The 20634-nt window shown below is 37.5% G+C and overlaps 1 protein-coding gene across 3 annotated transcripts in view; it reads left to right on the forward strand.

Moving 5' to 3' along the window:
- Positions 1-19992, forward strand: part of ttc39a (tetratricopeptide repeat domain 39A) — a 30153-nt gene extending 10161 nt beyond the window's left edge. For all 3 annotated transcript variants that reach the window (XM_032571484.1, XM_032571483.1, XM_032571485.1), the window contains 17 exons: positions 1600-1704; positions 10126-10257; positions 11456-11496; positions 11757-11824; positions 11910-11974; positions 12130-12229; positions 12506-12571; positions 13869-13977; positions 14063-14130; positions 14208-14267; positions 14607-14768; positions 15047-15138; positions 15749-15869; positions 16463-16574; positions 17115-17229; positions 17383-17499; positions 18204-19992. In XM_032571484.1, coding sequence (XP_032427375.1) covers positions 1600-1704; positions 10126-10257; positions 11456-11496; positions 11757-11824; positions 11910-11974; positions 12130-12229; positions 12506-12571; positions 13869-13977; positions 14063-14130; positions 14208-14267; positions 14607-14768; positions 15047-15138; positions 15749-15869; positions 16463-16574; positions 17115-17229; positions 17383-17499; positions 18204-18318 — 1648 coding nt within the window. In that variant the 3' untranslated portion in view covers positions 18319-19992. The remainder of the gene's footprint in view (positions 1-1599; positions 1705-10125; positions 10258-11455; positions 11497-11756; positions 11825-11909; positions 11975-12129; positions 12230-12505; positions 12572-13868; positions 13978-14062; positions 14131-14207; positions 14268-14606; positions 14769-15046; positions 15139-15748; positions 15870-16462; positions 16575-17114; positions 17230-17382; positions 17500-18203) is intronic.
- Positions 19993-20634: the final 642 nt, after the last annotated feature.

Raw genomic sequence — 20634 nt, forward strand, 5'->3', positions numbered from 1 at the left:
AAAACATGGTTCGTATGTGTGCGTCTTTACTTTAGAGCAGCTCAGTGTGTGTTTTGTTTTTAGGAAACTGAGCTTTTTGCTGATTGCTGGTCATACGGTGAAGACGGCAGTCACCCGCATGTCATTAGCCCAGCCTGCACAGAGCTGTGTGTGCTCCTCCATCATAGTGTGCCTTCATAACATGACTTTATTGTTCCTCTGTTCGTCCAGGAATGTAAAAATGTATTAGCCACCACTGTTTGGGTCTGTCACATGACCAGCTCCTGCTCTGTTTTAGGTTTGTCACTGAGACTGGAGCTGTTTGTGTAGATCTGAATGTTGCCTTCACCACTGAGTGAGGCTACACCATGTCATTAGAAATCAATTATAAAGTGGGGGGTCTTTGCAAGGTCTTGGTGAAGTCTCATTAAATATGCAATGCAATCCTATGGAGTGTGGAACAGTTTTGGGCAAGCAGAAGCTTCCTGTCTGTAATTTTGCTTACTCATTGTGCCTTTAGGAGCACATCCTGCATGGAGGAAGCTGATCCAGTGGCTTATCCATGAGGTGTGTCCAGCATGGGCTGGTCACACTGGTTACATTCCAAGAATACAACTTCATCACACCCTCACCAGGCCTCCGAGCACTCCAAGTGGCCTAACTTATTAAAAGGCTTTAGCCACTGCAGCTGCTACTGTATGTTCATATGTGTCTGCTATAAGCAGCTCAAACAAACAGTCCACAATCTGTGAACAGGCACAGTGCTGATTGACAATGATACATCCACAGGTGCAACAGGGATTCCAGCTTGGGAGATGCGTGCATACCCCCAAATCGCACGTATAAGTTGCTTAAAAACAGAGAAAGTTATGAATCTTCCAAGCTGCAATTCAAATGTAAAATGTACTTTCCAGTCAAGTTTAATATGATTCAGCCATGTTGAAATGGACTCAGAGATTCTGCAGTCTTGGTCTGGTGTGAAATAAACCGGCTGTAATAAAACTGATAAACAGAAAACCTTGCCAATGGTTATTAGTCATAACGTGTGCTCATTTGGAGGAACATGTTCATCTGAAAAATTTACCAAAAAGTGACTGGTTCGTGAAATTATATGACCAGCTTTCTTTGTATGTATCAGACTGGGGTCATGTTTGAATCTAAACCATAAGTGTTTCTTTAAAAAAGGGGTAGCTTTTCAAGAGCTTTAATTTTTGCTGATTTCCTCTATAATTTGCTGCATAATGCAAACCCATGGTTAACAACACTCTCATTGAGTCTGTTCATCTATCTGTCTCATGCAGCCTCTGTTCCTGTTTCTGTTTCTTATCTTATGCACATTTACTGGTGCAAAATGCAATCAACAGGAAGAGCATACAGGTCAGAAGGGACTGTCTGATTTAAGGGAGAACACAGAAAACCTGCCAGAAAGAAGAATTGTTGCTGTTTTTGTCCAATAAGATGCAGATTTAAGTCACTGTTTTATCAAGACTAACATGTTTGATATGTTAGTGAAATTACTGTATCAAAAATAAACTGCTCTGCTGGTTAATGTAAGATAACACATATTGTAAAACAGTTAACTGTGAGCTAGGTTTAATGTTGATGTGTCTGGTCCTGCAGGTGCTCTCGGTCCGACCTGTCTGTGGCCCTGGAGGACTGCATGGCTGCCCTCGATCTGTTCCTCAGAAATGAGTTTGAGGAGGCGCAGGCCCGCCTCTTGAGCAAGTAAGACCACAGCCTAAAACCGACTTTGACACATCTTCTGTACACACCAGGCTTTCAGCTTTAAAGGGGAAATATGTAAAAACTTTGATGTTTCATAGAGAAAGATGATCTTTTTCTGAGATTTATGTCCTGCAATGAAAAGCAACACTTTGAACAGCAGGGAGTGCATATGTGGACGACCTGAAAACTAACCTCAGTAGACAGGGAAGGTTTTGCGATTTTTATTGGACTTGTCCTCTACTTTTGAGGCTGTTGGTACTACTATCTGAATGAATTACTAATTTACTCTGTTGATATGTTTCAAACACATGTTCTCTTCCTGGTTCATGCACATCCTCTGGATTTTACTGGAAATGTCAGCTCTGTCTTGTGGGATTCCTCAAGGTTTTGTTCTGGACACAGCTTTTATTTTATATAAAGATTAATATTCTATCTGCTGTTTTTATGCTGATGAAATTCGTCTGTACCGTTCTCATGGGACCTGAGAGCTTCGGTTTAAGTGACTTCCTGACAGAAATCACGCAGTGGTTAAATGACATGACAGGATTTCTATACCAAAAACTACATTTCGGTGTGATGGCTTCCTATCAGAATAAGATATTTTTGACAGCTCGTTATCACTTGAGCATCATTCTGAAAAGCTGATGGATATATGAATGTATAAGGAGTGAAGACGCCACTCAGTATTTTATAAAGCAGCTGAAACTTTCTAAAATTAAGTTACAAAACTGTCATGAACACAAGAGTTAGTTTCGCTTTTCAAAAACTGACCTTTGACTCTTCTACATAGTTTCCAAATGGATAAACATTTCATTAAGAAGTTGTGGGCAGATTCACTGGAAGTTTTTCCACTTTGAGTTTTCCAGATCTGAACAATGGAGATCTGTGGTTGTGGCCCATTTTCTCTTCCTGCGTTTTTCAAATGCTACGTTTCCTCATTCCTTCTGCTGTTATTTTATAACAGTAACCCTGTTATAAAATGGTCCCTAAAAGAACAAGTTCAAATGTGGTAAACATGGTAGGTTAGAAATGTTTTTTTAATTTGAGGTTTATCTGAAGATGACTGTGTTTTGAGATCTCTGTAAGTTAAAGTTTAAATACTAAAAAGTAAATTTTTTAATTTCTAAAATGTTTGCCTCGTAGAGCCTGATGTACAGCATATGACATTCTATCTTCCTCATGAATGTCCACTTAATATTTGTCATACGTTTCTGTCTGTCGGTGCCTCACAGTGTTTAACTGTGCATTCAGAGGAATATTTCCTCTGACTGTGTCTTCCAAACAATGAGAGATCAAAACCCAGATGAGAACAAGAGCTGAAATTATAGAAAGGACACACTGGATTATTCAGTTAATAATTTTAATAACATTTAAATACTAATTTTAAGACATTTCAGCTGCACCAAATAAAATATTGCATTCGTCACTGTGTGCAGTACCGCAGTGCTGAGGATTGCTTAAATTAAATATTTAATAGGTCTTAATTACTCAGTTGTGATGCATTCAAGCTCTGCTGGAAAACAGATTTTTCCAGTTGGGGAGCGTTAGTTACATTGTGGTGACAGAAGAAATAGACAGAGAAACATGTAAGGTAATCACAACCAATGTTGTCATAGCAGAAGTCAAAATGTATGCTGTTATTTATGTAGGCTGGATTAATGGACCAGCACCAGATACTTCACTCAAAACTGGAAAAGAAGAACTTTTTGTGATTTTCATTATTCAGCTAAATCTAACTGGCAAGCAGAGTTTAAAGTGGGAGTTTTGACCCCATGTGAGGAAAGAAGACACATTAATCAGCGAAAAATGAACTCATGTCACATGACTGCAGTAGCTGATGCATTTCTTTAATGACTTGTCTTGCTTGCATTTGGCTGTGCTGGCACATCGTTGCTTTTTATGACAGAGGTGTGTTGTACAGTCCGCTGTAAAGTCTCCAGTATTTCTGCTTTGCTTTTTCAAAATGAATGATACAACATTTTCCAAAGTTATAGCCAAAATGTTCTAATTAGAATTTTGGATCGCGTCTTTTTAAAAAAAAAAAAAAAAAAAAGATTATTTTATTTTATTTAGTGTTGGAAGAGTCTATGGCTTTGAAAACCAAAAACAGTCCTGGCCCTGTAACAGATACAGCAATGATGGCTGCAGGTTTTCCATGATTCCTTGCTTCAAGTTGCATAATGAAGTTACAAGGACAGAGTGCAGTCCCACCCAGCCTCATGTTTTGTTCTCTAGTTCTGTCGTCAAGTTACTCTACTGTTTGCTTTTTGTTCTGTGGGCTATTATCAAAACTTTTATCACACTGTAACTAATATTTCCCTTTCAATAGAAGCTTTTGAGGGCTGTAGGCCACTCCTTTGTCCCAGTTTTTTTTTCTTTTTTTACTTTTCTGTCCTATTTTATAGTAAGAAGAGCTTTCTGTCCCCTGGTACTATGCATTTGTAATTTTGTCTTCATTTATTTTACTGGTGCAATTTGTTTATGCACAGGAACAAATTTAAATACTACTTTTTCCATACTTCCATATTGTTAAAATTACATGTTTGAGATGAGTTACCACGATGTTTTCCTACGTAGCAGAATAATGAGTAAGAACAGGAGACAGTGAGGGTGTCCCAAAGATGAATGTGTTGTGTAAATCCACCTTAGAACAAAAGCAAAAGACCTTGTAAAGATGCTAGCTGAGTAAAACAGCCACTCAAAACCATCCATCACTGAAAAATCTCAAATAGTCAAACTTCAGTTTACAAATTCACACAGAGACAAAGTTAATAAATAATATGACCATACTTGATCCTGAAAAGAAAAGAAATGACTAAGTACTTGGTGGCAGCATCATGTTTTGCTGCAGTGGAACAGCTACGCTTCACATAATAGATAGTATCATGAGGAAGCGTCACTATAGGGGAGCATTAAAGCTGCAGCTTAAGACATAAAAACAATAAACAGATCTTCCAAATGTACAAAGAAGCTGCTAAATTAGTTACAAAATGGCTTGGAGACAAGAAGGTCAATGTTTTAGCGAGACTGTCACAAAACTCCCAAAAATCTCAGCTTCGCATGCAATTTGTGGCCAAAGCTGAAAAGTTGCATGTGAGCAAAGACGCCTACAAACTTATTTTTGTTAGACCAGTTCCGTCAGGAGAGGTGGGTCAAACTTCCTTCAAACTATTCTTCCAGTTTTGCAGAAGGACACTCAAAATATTTTATAAAAGTCATTGTCAGGAGGTGCGGTGTGAGGTGGTGAGGCAGACGCTGAGAACCCAGGCAGAAAATGAAGAAACGATTTAAGGATGAATTCAGAAAAACAACAATCCAAAGTCCAAACAGCACAGATAAAGAGCGGAAGGCTAAGGCTCAAAAAACTGGTAGCAACTGGAAACTCAATGGACGGCAGTAACAGACGCAAACCAGACAGTCTGACAAGACAGATACGACAAGGAACACAGGTGGGATTAAATACACTGAGGGTAATCAAGGAACCAGATACAGCTGGGAACAATCAAGAGGTAGACAGGACAACACAGAAACTCTACAGAACACAGAAACCTAAATAAACACACAGAAAACCCAAATCATTACAGTCATACAGTTTTTAAAAGGCAATTCTACCAAATATTAAGGAAAAGTATGTAAGATTTTGAATTTAAAGAACATAACTCCCAAAAATCTCTCATTGTTTGTCAAATAGAAATAATTTCGGTAATCCTAAATGGCGTAAAACAGGAAACGTTCAACCTAATTTAATGTCAGAAAGAAAAACAATATTAGGTGCCTATTTACATAGTAAATAGTTTTTAACAACATGAATTTGTGCTTATTCATGCATCATAGTTTAAAGCTTTTTATGTGAAAGAAAAAGTTTAACATCTATACTTCTTCATTTCTTTACTGTCAAAATAATTAAATAGATGTTCCTATGTCAAAGGTTTTATTTGGAAGTAAAGAGCCTGACGACTCAGACGACTTTGCTTGATGTTAAGTTGTGTTTCTGACAATATGAAAGAGTATTTTCCCATTTCTTGTTTTCTGATCTCTCGCTTCTCCATCTGTCCCCGATCAGCTGGGATGAGAGCTCACATGTGCACACACTCAGTCACACTGAAACTAATAACGCATTAAACACGCCGAGTTTGAACGAGTGTTCGTCACAGCTATGGTGGCAAGAAGCTGCAATGCACTGTTTTTAATATACACAGTTGTAATTAATAAATCAGAATATTTTTGAAAAATTCATGTATTTCAGTAACTCGGTTTACTTAGTGAAACACGTGAAATAATCATTTGCACACAGAGTCATGTCTTCAAGCCTTTATTTCTGTTAGTTATGATGATTTTCTGCTTACAGCTAATTAAAACATGACATTTAAGATTATAGTACTACATCAGACCAATAATATATAAAAAAAAACATTTTAATACAGGCTTAATTAAACTATGTTTAACACCTGCTTTGAGGTTTTTATTTTAAAAAGGAACTTTTAATCTGACAAACTTAAATATAACCATAAATCTGGTCTATGTTGGTCCTAAATGTATCAAAAGATAACTTATGAAAGATAAAATATCACAGATTGAACCAGAACCAAACTAGTAAACTAAGGAAAACAGAAAAGTTTTTGGAAAATGAGACATATTTTATTGTTAAGCTGCAGTTTGGCTTGTAACGGATCTAAAATTATTCATACAGGCAGGATTTATTATATGTTTTAATTATAATAAATAAATCCTGTTAACAAGTTGGAGGTAACTTTAAGAACCGGCTGTTATGGGTGAAAGGTTTATTTTTGAGCCTTTGTTCATCCTCATTAACTGTGCTTAATCATGTTACTTCTCACAGTTTAGTCCAGTTTGTTGAGAGCTGATGTTTCTAATTTTTGCTCTGCAATTGTTCCACCTTTGACTTTATCTGCTATGTGCACTAAAGTTAATAACTCTGCTTCTAACTCAAACTTGTAAAATTCAATCTACTTTGATTAGATTTTCTTTATTTATTTTTTTTATTGAAGATTGCTAACTGTATTATTGGCTTACATGAAAGCAGGTCATTTTGTGTACTGTAGGTTGATTTATTGTATTTCTTTTTAAGTTACTCATTTGTCAAAGAGAGGAAGTGAAGTTACAGTGATGACAGAGGTGGTGCGTCCACGTAATGGGAGGAATGAGTCATTAGTCCTTTAATCTGACTGGTGAAGCACTGCATTGAAGAGAAGAGTGAGGGGTTAATTCAGTTTTGCCAGAGCTAATTCAGTGAGCGTATAGAGAGCAGCCCAACAAGGGATAGTCAGCTGACAGGGAGGCTCATAGCATTACAACATGACAGGACGTACAAAACAGCAAATATTTGGATGGGTTTACAATGACGCTACCTAAGTTTATTTACAGGTCTGGTTGAAATTTAGCAGAGTTAGTTTTATTAAAAAGTTATAGTAAAAATATCGTGTGTCAATTGGGTTTATTGGCAAATTTGAACTGTTTAAAATGGTTAAATAAAACTAATATTATGAGGATTTCATTCAAATTAAGATCAAAATATTTGTACTTTTTTTTTACTGCAGTGCCAAAATTATGGGTACCCCTTAATTCTTTACAAAAGCATTCATTGGATATTACGTGTGGTCTCAGACCACTGATTGAAAACTTCCTTAGTTTCATCAGGTGAGACAGATCAACTCCAGAACCTGGACTGAGTGATGGCTTATAAGGAATAGTTCATAAAATTTAGAGAAGAGAAAAGGATTTAAAACATAGCAAGCACCTTGAATATGTTTAAACATATAGTTGGAAGAAACAGACATGTAACAAGACTTGGCGACAGCAGACTCTGAGGTTTCAGTTTCCACAGTGAGGTGCATGCTAAATAATGAAGCATGTACCACTGCTGGCCCAAAAGCACTAGAAAGATCAGCTCCGATTTGCTCACAGCTGTATAAATAAACCAAAGCAGTGACGAGATTGAACCAAAGCTGTAACTTTTTATGCCTGTTGGTCCGAATGAGGAAGACTAAAGCACACGGTGAAAATAACGCCCTGTCTGCAGTGAAACATGGCGGGATCTTGGTGGTGCTCTGGAGCTGCTTTGTCTCCTCTGGCTCTGGAAACATGCAGCGTTTAAAGGGCAAAATGAATTCAATCAAATCATCAAGAAAATGCCACAGTGGTGGGAAGAAAGCCGAAACTTCAGTCTGGTTGACGATCCAAACAATGACTCAAAGCACAAAGTCCATCTAGGCACATGGAGTGGCCTAGATGGACCACTCGACTCTGACTGTCAGAGTCACCTGCCTAAAACTCCATTCAGAATCTCTGGTGGGATTTGAAAAGTTGGTTTCATCACACAAAAATGTGAATATTAATGAACAGATTGCTCAGGAACTCTGCTATGAGCTGAAGTCTGGCTAATAATCCCATCTAATAATCACATCTAATAATCACACCTGGAGCAGGTTGTGGCAGCTCTCTTAGCTACTAAAGATGCTTTTCATGAGCAGTTTTCAGATTGCAGTTGTTTTGAGTATAATACGGAGAAAGTTCTGGTGATTTTTAGTTGAATTGAGCTTTTTTTTTTATGTCACCATTATTTTTACGGTCAAATCTCATTTTCGAGGGCGAGGTGTTTTAAATATATAGGTTGTATGCGAAGAAATTCTGCAGCTGGGGATAAATAGTTTTAGGTTTGATTAGGGATGTCTGTGCACAAATAATTTGATTTTGACTTTTGAATATTGTCTGTGCAGAATCAGGCAACATTCCTTACTGGGGATACATAAAAATCACACACGGTAGACAAACAGGACAAGATTATTAAAAATGCCTTAATTTGGACCCCGACCCAACATTTGGGATGAGATCAGAACTTCCCTAATGGGAATAGATGCAAAAATGTTTTTCAGTGGTTTCTTGTAAATAAATTGGACTGTGAAACTGTAATAGTTTGATTGTTAATGTACGGAAGGTCAGTTTAAACAAACAGCCATCAAAATTAATTCAGAAGAGGATGAGCTGCTGATCCAAGTGTTTGGTCGGTTTTACTATCATATACTTTATTTTCAGTCGTCAAATAGGGAGCACAGTCTTTGCTATTTCTCACTAACGCATTCATTATAAGTTACAAAATTTTATTTTCTGATTTATTTCTTTTTTGCTTTCTACTAGAAACTTGGACCGTCAATTTACCACATAGAGATGTGTCCGAGTTTGGACTATTTTTGCTAAATAATCAGTGTGATCCAAGAGCAGGATTATCTGTATTTATGAGGTCTTTCTGATTTTGTATATTTCTGCTGTCTTAATTTCATCCATTTTGTAAAGAATGAACTGTCTTGCGCGTAGTGATGCTCTGACTGTTGTTACACTTCCTGAATCGAGTTGACGTGTGCAGAGCGGAGTCCAAGGCGTGCCTGGAGTGTTTGAAAGAGATTACATTACAGCTCCTCCCTTGCATCATGGAACATTGTGTTAAAAACAATCAAGTCCCTGTTTTAAAAACCAGCTGTGTCAGACAGCTAAGTTAACGTCTAATACTTAAAGGTTTCTGAGTCGGGGTTGCCGTCATGCTTATGTTACTCTGGGAAAATGGAAATGTAAAGCAAATGCCAGTGGTTGAGCCTGTGGCCCAGTATTGTCTTGGTCGCCTGCTGTTTTTACTTTCTGGTTGTCACACAGGTCTGACATGGTTGGAACGATTTAAAAGCATTTCAGATATTTAACTTTGCTATTTTGCTATTAACTTTTGGGCATGATTTATATTTCAGTTAACAGACATCTAAAAGTATGTGAAAGAGGACAAGGTTGTAGCTTATTCTTCCGGTTTACAACATTTACAAACAGAGCTCCGGTTCATTATGACTAACTCTGATGATGCAAGTTCTGCTTTGTGCTAATTTTCAGTGATCTCTGAAAATCGGTTAATGCAAACGTCAGTGTACGGCCGGTTGGAGCTGACTGATCAGATGGGCAGGTCACATGACTCTGTGGTGCGGTGAAGTGTAGTCAGAGCAACCCGACTGCATTCCTGGCTCAACACTTTTGTCAGCAAAACAAGCAAAACAAAACCACAACTTTTTACGTGCAGGCAGACTGTGTGCTACACATTCAGCTGCCATTGGGACCACCAACAAGGATGACTCCAGAGGAATAGCTCTGCGGTGGACCGTAATTCATTTAATGTATATTCATGTGGGAATTAGTTCTGATAATGGTTTAAAACTGGAGCAACCAGATTCTGAACCAGTCCAACAAGAAGATGCACGGAGAAAATGTTGCTGATGTTTTCACTAAAACCCATTGGGTCAATCTTTGTTGAACAAAAAGTGGCTCAGATTCAGTCAGACTTAAAAGAGGTTTCTCTACTCTCATTTTTTCCCACTATCTATAGTATCTGATATAAAGTTCTTTATCTGCCCTGCTTTCATTTCGCAGATCCAAAGACAGCATGTACCACGCTTTGACCTACGCCACTATTTTAGAAATGAAGGCCATGATGACCTTCGACCCCCAACACATTCTGACTGCGGGCAGTACTATGAAGGAGGCGCAGACGCTCTGTCAGCGGTAAGGCTTTCCCACAGCTTGAGAGTGAAATACAGCTGTTTGAGCTGCAATAAATAAATAAATAAATGAAAAAGCAGAATGTAGTTCCTCTCTACGTTAGTCAGTAAACGAGGTGAATATTGTCTGGAGCAGAACACCTTGCCTGAAGTTTTTGTTGGATGACTGGTGTTAAGCTGCTGATTCTTCTTATTAATGCTGAATTTTGTGGTTAACTTCAAGCCAAAGCCAAAGAACAAGCTGAGATCATCCTGACCAATTAGCAGAAAAATGTTACAGAGCTCTGTTAAAGTTGGTCTTAAACTCCTGTGAGAATCCAGCATGACTTTCACACCAACACAAGATCAGACCTACACTTTTCTTTTTGAAGACTTTTAGCATTACTGAAGCACTTGACACATGAGAACTGAATGACAAGCAGTGTTGCATCACTGAGCATTTCCATATTTTGTCACATTACCGCCGTAAACCTTAATGTTTTTATTTGGATTGCATGACACTGCTGTGCATTGAAAGAAAACTTGCATGCAGATTTTCAATTACTTTTACATTTATTGGTAAATAATTAAAATAATCTGAAAAGTGTGGCATGTATTTGTATCTACTGATTGCAGTTTTCTGGCCTAATATGATCTTTAAAAAGCCTGACTTGCAAATTTCTATTTTGTCCTAAACCGATTGTTTGTCTTTAAATGTAGCAACAAAGTCACTAAGTTGGCAGCAGTCGGGTGACTATTGTTAACTTTACACATGCAGACATGGCCTGTGGTGGGCAGGTCGGTCGGTCGGTCGGTCGGTCGGTCGGTCGGTCGGTCGGTCGGTCAGTCCTCCCTGTGAACAGAGAAAAGGGGGGCAGTGGCTGATTTTTGATAAAACTGATGGATTGGTTGAGATTGGTTTCTCATGTATCAACTAATCTCCCAAAATAAAGAGAGTCTGGATCAACTTATCTACCCCTAAAATGCACATGAATTATTTTTATATTTGTAAATGCAACTGAAAACCTTGTTAACCTTTCATTACACTTGACAGCAAGATAAAGCTCAGTTGTTTGTCACATAAAATCCCAATATACACACTGACTTGCAGTTCTTATGCAACAAAATGTTAAAAAGGAGTATGAATACTTTTGTATTATTCTGTGATTCCAGAGTGATTAGTCAATATTTTAAAACTTGGTTTTGTCTGCTTTCCCTTTTAGATACAGAAGGAAGTCAAGCTTCTCAAAAAGCTTCACAGAAGGTCAGAGAGTTAAAAATGTCACCTCAGTTTGTCAGATGTTAGCGTTTTGCATGTTTTTGTCTTTTGAATGTTTGTGTGTCGGTCTAAACTGAAAAAAGTGTGTTGGTTTTAATTGTGTGTGTGACACTAGGGTTCAGATGTGTGTGTGTGTGTGTGTGTGTGTGTGTGTGTGTGTGTGTGTGTGTGTGTATTCTGCTGCTACCCAAACTGATGAATTGCATTGATGAAGGTAATTTGTAATGCAATCATGTTCACCTCAGAGGAACTGCATGCCGAGGTCTGCTATGCAGAATGTCTCCTGCAGAGGGCAGCACTCACCTTCCTTCAGGTCAGCCGTCACCCATCAAACACAAACACTGCAGTGTGCAACTGAATCTGTCTGTATATAAGCTTCTTGCTCCATTTCTGTCCAGGATGAAAACATGATTAGCTTCATCAAAGGAGGTATTAAAGTGAGGAACAGCTACCAGACATACAAGTGAGACTCTCAACCATATCCATACTCTGACTTTTACATTTTCCTGCTTCTTTATGAACTTTTTGTTTTGTATTTAAATGTGTTATTGCACACTTTTTGGCAACATCCGATAATGAGCATCAGTTCTGTTTTCCCGATTTATATTGTCCTCTCAGAGAGCTCCACACCGTCCTGAAGTCGACTGGATACACCCACGGCGACAATCACGGCCATTTTGAGGGCGGTGTGAAACTGGGAGTCGGAGCCTTCAATCTAGTACGTGTGGGGAGAATACAACTATCAGAGTGTAAAAGTGAATGCAATGTTTTAGAGATTCGATCCAATGTTTAAAACACAGATTTAACATTTTCAGATTCTTAGAAGCGCAAAGCAAAGCAAAAAACCCCATAAAGAACCATTATGGTCTGACGTGACCACGTTCAAGTCCTAGTTTGGAAATTCAGGATTTTGTTGTGACTCATTCTTACTTTAATAACAGACCAATGTCCTGTGATCATCTGAGCGTTTCATGTACTTCTCTGCCTCCTGTAGATGATTTCCATGCTGCCCACACGTACGCTCAAGCTGCTGGAGTTTGTAGGATTCTCCGGTAATAAGGTGAGTTAAACTTAACCAGTGACTTGGTTCCTATTGATGAGTCCATTTTCATACTCAACAAGGGCAACACAAAGGGCTCCACATTATATAGAAACAAGCTAACTAAATTAGATAAACAAGACATTTCTGTAAAGTGTACAGAAATGTGAGGAAATATAATTTTTGCTGATGACAATCAGGAAACACCAGAGAGCATAAAAATCCTGAGGGGCATTGTTTTGTAAAGTACCAATGAGGGGCAACAGGAAGATCATAATTCATAAAAAGAGGAATAAAAATAATTCAAAGTAATCTAACATCTTCATTTACAGCATTAAAACAAAATAAATACTTCAAATACAATCAAAATATAGTTGAAGGCAGTTGAAATTCAACCAAAGGCTAAACCAAAAAGATAAGTCTTGTGTTTGCTTTTAAACTCATTAAAATCTAAAACTCTTCTACCATAAAACTGTCTGATAAATGTAAGTGATTAAATCCTTTAATAATTTAAAGTCAATAAATGTTTATTAAAGCAGAGACTTAGCTGTGACTTGAGCTCTTTTCCTAGTGTTTGTTACAAGAAACCAGCAGATCATTTCATGAGACTGTTCTGCATGTAATGAATATGTGATTCAGTTGATCGAACATCCTTTTAGTAACATTTTTTCCAGCTTTAATATCCTGTCTGACACAAGAGAATATTTGTTTTTAAGTTTTTAAAATTGCAGATGATCCTTCTGCTCTCTTTAATATACTTCTGGTCATTATGTAATAAGATGGAAATAATTAATTTAATGTAGCAATAATAATTTAGTGGTAAATTATGATTTCTGGTGAAACACTAAATAACTACTGATGTGACGGTGTTGGACCTGACACATACAGTGAAAGCGTGAAATGAAACTCCTCAGCTGCAAAATTGACTTTGAATCTCTGATCATGATGAGTAATGAAAGTGCAATTTCATCACTTTATAAGTTTCTGTTTTTATGACTGATTCTTTCATGATTAGAATCAGTGCTACTAATGTCTCAAATTTCATTCATGTAACCAATATAAAAAGCAACCCGATGATGTTCAGAGTTTGATTTGTGACTTGACTTCTCCAGCAGAGGGCAGCAGGGGAAGCAGACTGGTTTATCAAGCTCACTTGTTTAAAACCGGGAAGACAGGCGGCATCCTCTGCCCTGCTATCACAAAAAACTGAATCAGTGTGTTGATCATGCTTTGATTTTACTGCTTGTATTCCAGTTGACCTTCCATTATCAGAAACTTAACTCACGTTTAGTTTTTATCTTTTTCTGTTTGTGTGCAGGAGTTTGGTCTTCAACAGCTTCAGGAAGGCTCTGCAGAAAGCACCTTCAGGTCGTTCCTGTGTAATATGCTCTTGCTGTGTTATCACACATTCATGAGCTTCATATTGGGTAAAGCCAAGACACACAAACACCAGGCTGCAAAAAACAAACTGCAAACAAACCAAACTTAATTAGTTTTGAATGTTTTTCACAGGCACTGGGGAAGGAGACGTTGAAGATGCAGAGAGACTTTTGCAACCATACCTGAAAAAATACCCCAAGGTTTGCAATACTACTTTTGATTCTTTTGTCTTTGACTTGTGTTGTTCCATAGCATATTATATTTTGCTTTTTTGCAGGGATCCATCTTTTTGTTCTTTGCTGGTCGAATAGAGGAGATTAAAGGCAACCTGGATGAGGCAAGTATCTTCGTTTTGCCTTAAAGCAAAGGTCTTAATGTCACTAAATTACCTGCTTTGTAATCAGGAGACATATGGTGCTTCAACAAGACAACCACTCTGTTTCTATACTTTTTGTGCAATGCTCAACACTTTAAACACAACAAACTAAATAACTCATTTTACTATGTAGGAAAAATCCATTCAAATATGTAACTTTTAAAAATTAATTCATACAATAGATAAAATTGGTACTAATTAGCTTGAACCAGCGTTATGCTGGAAAGAATTTATTTTTGCAGGACTCAACAATTTACAAAATGCACAGGCTCAGTGAATTACTACCAGTGTTGTGTGCAGGCTATCAAGCTCTTTGAGGAGTGCTGTGAGGCTCAGCAGCAGTGGAAACAGTTTCACCACATGTGCTACTGGGAGCTGATGTGGTGCTTCACATACAAGACGCACTGGAAGATGGCCTATTTCTACGCAGACCTGCTTAGCAAGGAGAACTCGTGGTCCAAGGTCTGACTATGTACTCTGAGATGTATTTGTTTGGAAGAAAAATACTTTTTTTTTATCAACTTCTGGAATTATGAGTGAATTATTTTCATGTTGATGCACACCTATAAATATTTCCACTACAGATTTAGTCAAGCTGTTGTGAATCTATTCTTAGCTCAGGAGAGAAACATGAAAAAATACATTCTGTTGAGATATCCCAGATCTTTGTGGGTTTATTTTTCCTCATTTCTAAAGGTCTGATGACATCGCTGTGGTAAGCATGTTTTATTTTCCCTCAGGCCACGTATGCTTATATGAAAGCAGCCTATCTCAGCATGCTGACTGAGGATGACTGCCTTACCTTCGGGGAGAGTGCGCTAACTCTTTTCAGGTATGAACCCAGATAATACTCACATTACTCACAGCAGAGTGAAACAGATAATTCATCCTGATACGTTAGAGATACGTAGAATCATAGTAAAGTTTTTTTTTGTTGATGTGTAAAGCTGAGAAAGTGGATCATAAATTAATCACCTAAACCTAAGGTCCTCAGGTTTGATTAGTTTGCCAGGGATGTGGTTTGTTTTGTCTTTATTAGCATCCGTGGCTCTTTGGAGATCGATATATCACCTTTTAATTGTAGTCAGTACTCTAAACGTACAAGGTTTGGAGTTGGAACAATGGAACAGAGCAACCAGTGAAGTCCTGGAAAATTCTGCCTCTGTCAAGAGTTCTGCATCCAAAATGGCTGCTACACATGCAAAACATAGTCAAAGCTGCAGGAATGCACTTCAGTTTGTCTGTATTTAACCAAAAAAAAAAAAGCTCTGCACCCTCTTTCTGTTAGGATGTTTCTTTTGTTCTTCAATATCCACAGTTAGTTGAAAAAAAAAAACGGATTCAAGGATAAATGTGGGATATTTTAAGAAGTTCTGACCTACAGTTTTCTCACATGGTCTCCATGTTGCTGTTATTTATGTTCTTTTTGCATCATGTTTCAGGCAGGTCCCTGGGCTGAAACAGAAAATTGCAGGAAAATCTTTGCCAACAGAGAAGTTTGCGATCAGGAAAGCCCGCCGCTACTTTGGGGAAAATCCAGTTCCTCTCCCAGCTCCTCCACTGGTCAGTACTGGAAAATCAGCGTGCTGCTTTAAAAGTCCCTGTGGTGTGTCAAAAATTTCAACAGAGTTTCATTGTTGATGAAACTTAAATGTTTGTCAAAGACATCCTGCTCGATAATTTTCCATCAGTAGAATTTCACACGACATTGCTCTTGTCCAAGAAAGTCATCAACTAAATGGATCAAAGCTGCAACCAGAATATTTGCTCTCATAAGCTGTCATTTATTCTTTAATGAGACCCAAATCTTGCTTCTTAGAGAACAAAAGTGCTCTGTAATGTTAGACCTATTAAACCCAGTTATATAAGCAGAGCTCCAGTCCTCTGATCAGTCAGCTTTTCCTCAGTGGCATTATGGCTGTTAAGTCAAGATATATATTTATGCAAGGCAGTGGTAAATATTGGAATAAACCAGTCAAAAATTCAGATATCTGCAGTAAGCATTGTTGCATTTAGTTTCTAAAGTAGTTGCAGTTTTGGTGAGCTGCTGACAACATACCAAAGTATGTTGTCAGCAGCTCACCAAAACTGACAATAGGAAATGATGATAATTAGTACCTGTAAATCATTTTACCTTTTTTTTGGATGATGTCCAGGAGATGATGTACATCTGGAACGGCTACACAGTCATTGGAAAACACAAAGACCTGACTGAGGGCATGCTGAAAACCCTGGATGAAGCCCAGGCAACACTTGAAAGCTTTCCAAGTATGCAAAACTCTACAGTGGCATAAAGTAATATCAGATTTAAATTAAGATAATTTTTAAAACTTAATTTTTTTAAAACAATAGCTACAATTTATCCAGTATATTTCATGCATTGCCTTCTAAAGTTTAACCTTTGCATAATTTATGGTCCAACTTCAAATTCAGTTTAATGGTATTTCTATAGAATAATATAAAATAGTGAATGATTTCAAAGTGGAAGGAAAGTGATACTTGTTTGTTTATAAATTAAAATCGGAAGAGTTCAGCATGTCTTTATAATAAGCTCCTGTGAATCAATACATTCTAATTTATCCTGCAAGACATTTTGGCTTCATCTCTCCCAGGTTTGCCTATTTGGATGAGAACTTTCTGCCCATTCAAATGTAAATTTTCAGATTTTTGCTTGTGAAAAATCTTGAAAACCACGGATTATTTTTTTTCCATATTAAGACAATAAATACTTTCATAAGGCACTTTATGGATCGTTAAATAAATGACACGATGACTCATGTTGTGTTTTTGGTGCTTGGTCTTTGTCAGGGACTGAATACACCGTAGACGATCAGTGTCTGTTGAGCCTGTTGAAGGGCCTTTGTCTGAAGCACCTGGGACACCGAGAGGAGGCTGAACACTACTTTACCCTCGTCCTCTGCAAGTAAGCCTCATACACAGATGAAGTATTTTGCAGCCAGCAGAAATTGAGAATAGCATGTCTTTGTGCAACTAACCAACAGGATCTTTCTAGAAGACAGTAAGCATAGAGCCACACACTTAAACTGCCATTGTTGTGTTTTGTTGCTGTCTGCAGTGAGACTCAGATAAAATATGACCACTACCTGGTTCCTAATGCCCTACTTGAGCACGGTCTGCTGTGCCTGGAGCAGGGGAGAAGAGATGAAGCTATTAAACTTCTAGAAACGGCAAAGTAAGTGTTTGAAGTCACCAAATATTTGCAGTAGAACTCAAATGATTCATTCCTGTGGCATATTTAGGTTCAAAGTAACCTTTTAATTTTAGCACCATGTTTCTTCTGACTGAAAGTAATATTGACATTTTGGAGCAGCCCAGCAAGAGTTCCAAATTGAAATGAATAGACTCTGTGCAGAAAGCTGAAAATGAAGGTGATGACAAGGAGGCCTTTCAACCTCAAAGTCTTGGAGATCATCACCAAAGATGAATCTAAAAAATAGCAAAGAAAATCTGATCAACAATTATAACCATGGTTTGATTTCTGTTATCCGGTATAGGGTTTTTTCATTAATTACTCAGAAAGGCATTTCTCAATAAAATATAACTAAGAACAGATCAATAACATTTTTAAATGTAAATAAAAACAGATCAGTAACATTTTTACACAGATAAACACACTGGCTTTTGAGAGAAATGCTTCTCATTATGAATAAAATTTTTGGTTGAATTAAATAAATTTGAAATCTAAATCTGTGAGTGGTAAACAATTTTGGGCTTAGCTGTACAACTCATCTACATGTAAAGAGAAGCGATTTAAATGATCTATTTTTGTCACATTTAAACAGAAAATATTTTTATCCATTACATGCCTATAATTTACACAATAATATCACTTGACATATTTTAAGCTGGCTTTTTTTTTCTGCTGCTCTGTTTTAGGCACAATTACAAAAACTACTCCATGGAATCACGGACGCATTTCCGTATCCAGGCTGCTTTGCACAAAGCTAAGGGAACTGGGGAGAACGGCGTCCATGTTCCTTCCAGTCCATAACAGGCAAAGGAGGGCACACCAGCGCAGTGGCAGCTTTCTGCTTCTGCAACCCCACAGCACGACATCCAGCCCGACCAGCTGCAGCCCGTTCGGGCTGAAGTGTTTATTTTATCTGTTCATCAAATCTGGAGGCAATTGTTTATTTTCTTGTTGTTGATTTTTGGTGTTATGTGTCAAATTAGCGTGGACATCTGCAGCTCTGACTGGCCTTAACTGACGTCTTCCTCTGTTTTCTACATCCTCTTTTTAGAGAAATATTACATGGAGCTTCACTTGCTGATCTGACTTGAAATAGAAACAAGTTTGGAAGTCGGTCATGTGTTTATAAAATGCTGTAGTCTTCCATCATGGCTGCTCACTAAAAATATAAGAGTGGCAAACAAAGTCAAATTTGTTTATATATAAACATATATATGCGATATACAAGCTTTCCCCCACCATCATATAACGTACAAATGAACAAAAGTTTTTATTTGAGTTAAGGTAAGACGTAATTATTTGTTATAAGATTCCCAAAATCTATTTATGTACATATATTTTGCTATGTATAAATATTCAGAGCCAACTTGACCAAATTTTTAAAATCCTTTTTTAATAGGTTTGTGTGTGTATAATTATTGGTTCACTGTGTTTTCCAGAATGAAGGAGCCTTTTATTGGAAATTTCAGGGGGGGCTTTTCAGTTTGTCAAATAGTGGTTAGTAAGAATTATTTTAGTTGACTCATTCAGTCTTTTTGTTTCCAGACATGAGACTGAAACTATCTGAAAGCCTCTATTTTCTCTTTGCACAGACCAAATAACTCGCCAAAGTCAAAAAGCCAGCAAGACTTGCAGATGTCCTTTAGATTTACCTACTGTAAGCTGCACCTTTTTACACAGATTGTCCTGTTTTAAGAGGACAGATAAACATGTCTTTTAGAAAGGCAGACTCCCTCTTTGTTGCCTCCTGGTGTGTGGGACTGGTTCCAGGGCTACTTGAGCTTGAACAAACCGGCCTTTCAAAGTGATCAGGGCTGTTTGCTTGTCTGCCTGCTGCATCCTTTTACATGTTGAAGGAAACTCTTATTCACCACAAACCACTCCAGCCTTTGCATATTGTGAGATTTATCTGTTGACACCCCTATGCTGCTCTCCGTTGAGCCAACTCCTTCCTAGAACTACTTACAGAAGGAACCAAAGTTACAACCACATCCTGCTGAAGAGTGTCTGTGCACAACAAATATGGTTTCTCCTCATAATTGATTGGTGGATGGGTTATTGCGAAAGGCTGTGCACGTCTAACAGCCTTTGATGAACTCCAATGGGGTCTGAAGAGTTGAAAAAATTATGATTTATTTCTATACAAGAGAACATAGGGATATAATTTGATTACTTGGAGTCAGTTGCAAAACTTATTTTAATGGTGGAGGAATTGTAATCATATAAATGTAAATCCAGTCAGTTTATGGAATGTTTCTGTAAAATATTGCATTTTACACAATTAGTAAAAAGTATATTTTAATTTTCCCTCTGATTTTACATATGCTGTAGATGGATAAAATTCTAAACTAAAAGTTGTAGGTGTTTACACTCTGTATATTATATTGGGCATGGTTACCCACTGAGCAGAATGACTCATGTAAATGTTTTTGTTGTAATTTATGATGAAATTATAATGTCTTACTGAACACCCCATTCTAAACTGTCTTCTTTTTTCCATCTAAGATCATATTTGAAAGTACACAGTACAAGGTAGTATTGATTATAGAACAAACAGGCACAGCTTGCGTCTTTGTTGTCTGCTTCTTATTTGTCTAAGAAGCCGACAAATATGTTGATGCTCTTGCTTAATTTATATCCTTACTGCAGTAGCATAATCTCAACTTTGAATTTTAGCAAAATCCAACCTTTTACTTAAGCTTGTTAATGCAGTATTGGGGAAAAAGGTTTTAACAACATGTCTGCTGTTGACTTTCAGTTAACTTCTCATCATGTATTGAACATAGCCCTCACATTTATATGTGTGATGATAGAAACAGTTTGTTTTTTTGCTATGACTCATTCTTGTCTAATATGTAGGAAGGCTTGATGACCCCAAAATACCACTCTTTTGTCCTAGATGCAGTCTTCTAATAGTGAGCTTGGGAAATGCCTCTTTATCACTGTTTTCACTGTGAATCCAGCCAAAATTGGTTCCTCATCCAGCTTTGCAGCCAATGGCTTCTGTGTTTAATCATACTAATACCCCAGGGAAACAGAAAGTTGACAATTAGTAATAAGAGGTTTGTAGATATTCTGATGATGGTGAAAATGTAAAGTTTACAACAGAAAACATGT

This window comes from Xiphophorus hellerii, chromosome 9 (assembly GCF_003331165.1).
Source record: "Xiphophorus hellerii strain 12219 chromosome 9, Xiphophorus_hellerii-4.1, whole genome shotgun sequence".
Lineage (NCBI taxonomy): Eukaryota > Metazoa > Chordata > Actinopteri > Cyprinodontiformes > Poeciliidae > Xiphophorus > Xiphophorus hellerii.